Here is a 6,000-nt window from a genome sequence, read left to right on the forward strand (position 1 = left end):
AGCATGATTATGTAAATGCCTGGTTATCACATATTAAATTACTGTAATATCACATTACATTACTGCAATACATATTATTACTGTACATTACAATGCACAAAATCTTAGTTGCAATAGAGATTTTATTAAACCAATTGTCAACAAATGTTTGTGTTCATGTATATTTTTTTATGAAAACCTAAGGAAGAGATATTTATTTCTTTATTGATCGACCTCAGAAATTGTTGGATTTACAATTTTCCCCATAAAGAGGACATTGTTTGTTTTTTGGTCAACAATAAAGATCATAAATGGCCGATCAAATTTCAGTTCATTGGGAAATCTGGCAGAAAAGAGCATGATGCCAATTCCAGTCACTGCTGTTGCTTCGGTTCCGGTTTCATCCACATCTAGAGTGGCTTTATGTACAGCCTGATGAAAAAGGACAAATTGACAGTTAATTGCATATCTATCTATCTATCTATCTATCTATCTATCTATCTATCTATCTATCTATCTATCTATCTATCTATCTATCTATCTATCTATCTATCTATCTATCTATCTATCTATCTATCTATCTATCTATCTATCTCATATCATTATATAATCTCTCTGCATGTGGTGTAGTGAGTCTATTCTTTCTACATTTCATGCAATAGTTTTAAATTGTTAGTGACGCACCAAACTACCTACCATCATGTTGACTTTCTTGTAACGTGAAAATCCAACACAAGCACTATTTTTTTATCTTACCTCAGAAACTAGCAGCTTTTCATCCGAAATCCCAGAGAAGTCAGCTTTTGGTGTGAACATATCCCTAAATCCCATTTCAGGCAGAATCTTGTTCAGAGTATATTTAGTTTTGAGGGACAGTTTAGGGAGGTAGACGTTTATATCACTAAGGAAAGTGAAATGTAGTTAATAAATGAATTCTGTATTTTGCAAGGTTAGATAAATAATCATTTGTCTCATTAATTGGCTTCTTTAGATTGTTAAAATCAATAAACCAAGCTAGCATAGAAGCGTAGATGTTACGTATACAGACAAAATGTAAGGAAATGTTTGTAAAATCCATTATAGCTTTAATTTTAAATAGTTTTTCACAAAATGTATTTAATAAATTATAAGATGTTTGACTAAATGAGTACGGTAAAATGCTACAAAATCAGAATTACCTTTCAGTCATCCATTTTTGCCACTTGGCTATATGGTGTGGATGCACAGCCTCTTCCAATTGGGTAACATTTTCATCAGGCAAAGCCAGAATCATGGAGAATGTATCCTTGTAATCCAAACGAAGGACTCTGGCAGACAATTCATGATCACGGTAGCTGAAAAACGTATCTTTCACAAACATCATTTGAACTGGGACGGTCGTCTCTTTATCCACATGAAACTGTCTCTCTATAGTCCTTTTGGGGTTAAATGGGACAGACCATTTGCCTTAAAAAAAAAAAATGCTCTATGGTTATTGAAAACATAAGCAAAGCCCATGGAAAGTCCATAAACACAAATCAGCTTACCTTTAAAATATACATAGCTGAGCAGATACATGATAGTATTTGGATCCAGGTTTTCAATAAACTTGCTAATTTTGCCATGCGTCTTTCCACTGACGTATTCATTTATCTGATTAGAGGTCTCAGTGCTCTTCGTGAAGTCAACAGAGAAGCCATCAGACAGATAGAAACGCTTCAGTTTCTCTAGAAATTCTGGATTAGGTTTGAAGTTTTCATGGACATAGACAGCAGTGCCCACACTCAGATCTACTTCTTTCCTTTGATTGAGGTTTTGAAGAAGATCTAGGAAAGCTTGGTGCATTTCCTCATCAGTGAGGACCGAGCTGTTGAATCCTAGGCCACTGAGAAGCTGTTGATGAGTCTCACCTCCTGCTCCTAATGACAGTGCCGCTAGTGCTATGGACACGCTCAGGGGAGAGAAGAAAACGTTCTGGGACTGAGCACCAGACACAACACTTTTGTAGAGTTGGAAAGCAAAGTCATTGTTCATATTGTTCAGGGCTTGTATTTTGTTTTCATTGTCATCAGAGTCCGCATGTACTTCTGGATTTCCGTGTGCACTGGTATAAATTAGCGCCAAGGAAACGCAACACCACAAAAAGGAGACACTGCGTTCCATGACGCTTCGAAGAAAATGAAAAAAATTAAAAATATTAATAAAACATAGGAAATTAAATATTAGGATACATTAGAAATAAAGCAATTGAGCTTCCTAGTGTTTTTAGGGAGGATTTTCTATGGCAGGAGTCTTCAAATTCACAGACAACTTCATTCATGTTGTTCATATAAATGACAGGTAGAATTTTATTTCCGAATAGCCAGAGAATACTGTAGTCTGTTTTGAGTGAAATGTGCTTAACCTGGTTACGATTTGGATTACCATATGATTGTTTTATTGATCTTAATCATTTTAACACCCAATTTTATAATTTCTTTAAAACACAGAACATTCCTAACCATAGTGTTTATTTGACAGATGGCATTTGTTAAAAGTGTAATCAATAATGAAAGTATAGCTAATATTTTTTAAATGGCAAATTCAAGTCACATTATACGTGATCTTTTGGTTTATATGCAACAGACTACGTACATGGAAAAAAACACAATCACAATCGGACAGTGAATGATTGGAATAACGTTCTGAGTCCAGAACTTTGTCTTTAAAAGAAGAATTTATGAAAAAAGGAAAACAGGAGGGAAGTTAGACATGACGTCTGCCCTACATCCACAGTTAAACAAGGAGGTGGAAGCTTAATTTAAGGATTTGTTTTAGAGCAGGTAATGTTGGAGGATTATTTTGGGTAAAAGCAATACTGAACCAACACGGCCACCATTCCTACTTTAACCCTGTGCGATTCTGTCTGGACTGTGGAACCAACGTCACCATACAAGACAATAACCTGAAGCATGCGCCCACGCTCTGTAGGCGTTATTTAGAGAGCAAACAGTCAGCTGCAGTGTTATCTATCATGAAATGGCCTTCCCAGACACTGGATTTAAATCCTATTGAACTGCCCTGGGTTTAACTGGATTGCAAGATCAGAAATAAATATCCCACTAGTGTAATTAATATCCACTTCACAAACTAGCAAAGAACCGCTTTGGCCAATTTTACAAGAGTCATTGAAGCAAAATGCTTTAAAATTAACTGTCCTTATGCCAAAAGTGTGTAAAGCTATAATTCATCCTAAGGGAGGACTTCTCTTTAAAAAATAAAGTTAAGCATCTGTGCATTTATATATTTGTTCAACATAAACCTTCATACTGTTAAATTACCTAGATCGTAACATAGAAACAAAAGGAACAGGCATTTGTCTCTCAAAACAATAAATGACTAGATGTTTCCAGACTTCTGACAAGCACTGTACATACACTACCAGTCAAAGGTTTAGACACACCTTCTTATTCAATGGTGCTTCTTTATTTTTATAGTTTTCAACATTGTATATTAATAATAAAAGACATTAAAAGAAATTATGACAGAACCAATGTGGAATTGTGTAGTCAAGAAAAACTTGAATAAACCCCAGAATGTTTTATATTCTTCAAAGGAGCCATCTTTGGCTTTGATGACAGCGTTGCACACGCTTCACATTCTCCCTATCAGCCTCATGAGATAGTCACCTAAAATGCTTTTCTATGAGTCTTTAGGAGTTCCCAGAGGTGTTAAGTACTTGTTGGCTGCTTTTCATTCACTCCCTAGCTCACTCTCCAGTTCAACTCTTTTAGATCAGGTGAATGTGGAGGAGAGGCAGTAGAAGGAGGTGTGTTTGAGTTTATTGGAAAACAAATGATGGCACCACTAAGTATTAAACAGATGTTGCAGCCAAATTGTGTGGTAGCAATGCTGGTTAAGTGTGCCATCAATTATCTGTTTCTTTGCCCAAACAAGTCTATTTTTTAATGTTGTCTTTTCTAAAAATAATGGTCTCTTTGCTGAAATTCGACCAGGAATGCATGACCCATGCAGTTTCCTTTGAACAGTGGGTGGTGAAATATGTCTTCATGAGAGTTTCATCATAGTATTTGATGGTTTTGGTGACTGCACTTGGGGATACATTTAAACATCCTTGAGTTTTGTTGTCTTTATCAGTCTTATGGGAATAGACGTTTATTTCTTAATGAACTGATGAACTGTCCTTTCTCTTTACTTAATATGGATTTGTACAGTAGTTCTAGTCACACTAATAGGGCTATTGACTTTGTACCCACACTTTCTATGCACAAGACAACTGATAGTCTAAAGTAAATTAAGATGGAAAGAAAAGTCAAAACTCTTGGCAAAAACAAGGCACAATTGTGAACTTCTGTCAGAAGTCTGGAAACATCTACGCACTTTCATAGTTTAGATGTCTTCAGTATTAATGTACAATGTTGAAAATAATACAAAGAAAGAAAGTACCACAGAAGGAGAAGGTGTGTCCAAATTAATATAAATTCAAACTTATGCAATACATTTTGTACACACACATGGGAAATTGGGCAGATTTGAATAAAGTCTCATGCTCTCATTTTCATGCTGTTTATATAACAATTTATATAAAAAAGAATGAACCTCACCCAGCTGTGACCGCCTTCTGCAAAGTTGCTTGGCTTTGTCAAAGATGTGGTGCGTTAGTTTCCATTAAATGTACTCATACACCAACCTTTACCCTGTTTTTTTTTTTTTTTTCACATTTATCCTAATCATTAACTGCTTCTAAACAGACACAAGGCACATCACATGGCCACATATTGATTTATTTGAAGGTTGTGTTCACAAAAGTGCTTCCAATTTTAAATTCGGGGTATCATTGCACCATTCAGCTTACCTTGTTTTTTTAACAGGCTGTGAAGGCAAATTTTAAAATCTAGTTTTTATTTTCAACACAGAGTATATGTTTTGGAGACAAGGTGAGGGAGGAGAGATTGAGATGGTTTGGACATGTGCAGAGGAGGGACATGGGGTATATCGGTAGAAGAATGCTGAGGATGGAGCCACCAGGAAGGAGGAAAAGAGGAAGACCAAGGAAGAGGTTTATGGATGTGGTGAGGGAAGACATGCAGGTAGTTGGGTTGAAAGGGGCAGATGTAGAGGACAGGCGGGTATGGAGACGGATGATCCGCTGTGGCGACCCCTAATGGGAGCAGCCGAAAGAAGTAGAAGATTTTCAACACAGAGTATCTATACACCACCCAGCATTTAAGAAATGTAAATATTTATTTAGCTAAAACAATAATTAAAATATTCATAATTGATTTATTAATGGATTTGATGGATTAAATAATGATCCCATCACACTGATCCAGTCCCTTTCTTCTTTCAGGATCTGCCTGATTCATCCTGACATCCTGACAAGGTTCCTCTAGATGAAGCTCTTTTCAATTAGGGACCATTCTCTACTGCTGAAGAATGTTCTACATCAGGGGTCTTCAACTAAAATTGCTTGAGGTCCAGTAAATGAACCCACCAGTTGTCCGCCAGTTGTCGAACTCTGTTCTACATGAACAGTCTAAAGATCCATGAAGTTACTATGGAGGGTTAAACTCAAGAAACATCACCTCAAGGTTCCTTTCAGGGTTTCTTTCCCATACCATATCAGGGAGTTTTTTATTGCCACTGTGGCCAGTGGCTTGTTCATTAGGGATTACCTTACCTGGAGTGATTTATAATTTACACATTTTTATTTGTGATCTATTTACTTCTGTAAAGCTGCTTTGGGACAATGTCCATTGATTAAAAGTGCTATTCAAGTCAAATTTAATTAAACTGAAAACTTTCTTTTATTAGAATATACTTTACTATAATACTATATTACTCTTCTACACAGTTCTAAACATACTTTCCAAGTTTCTGTGCTCTTATCTGATATTATCGTAGTGCACTGATGTCCTATGACTATCCATTGCTGTCCTACAGTCACATGTGTGTTTTAACATTATGACTAAGTTATGACTCATTAAAGAATTGATTCTCATTATTTCATAAATATTTAAGGACACTGTACAGTGTGATCAT

The 6,000-nt window shown here is 35.9% G+C and overlaps 1 protein-coding gene across 1 annotated transcript; it reads right to left on the bottom strand.

Moving 5' to 3' along the window:
• Positions 1-104: 104 nt before the first annotated feature.
• LOC310718264 (serine protease inhibitor A3L-like) lies at positions 105-2,157 on the bottom strand. The gene is made up of 4 exons (XM_083527020.1): positions 1,506-2,157; positions 1,158-1,425; positions 736-880; positions 105-411 (listed from the first exon to the last, which is right to left on the bottom strand). The coding sequence occupies exons 1-4, from the start codon at positions 2,119-2,121 to the stop codon at positions 202-204; spliced, it is 1,239 nt and encodes a 412-aa protein (XP_083383146.1). The 5' UTR covers positions 2,122-2,157; the 3' UTR covers positions 105-201.
• Positions 2,158-6,000: the final 3,843 nt, after the last annotated feature.

The sequence above is a fragment of the Silurus aristotelis genome, assembly GCF_946808225.1.
Source record: "Silurus aristotelis genome assembly, chromosome: 23".
Lineage (NCBI taxonomy): Eukaryota > Metazoa > Chordata > Actinopteri > Siluriformes > Siluridae > Silurus > Silurus aristotelis.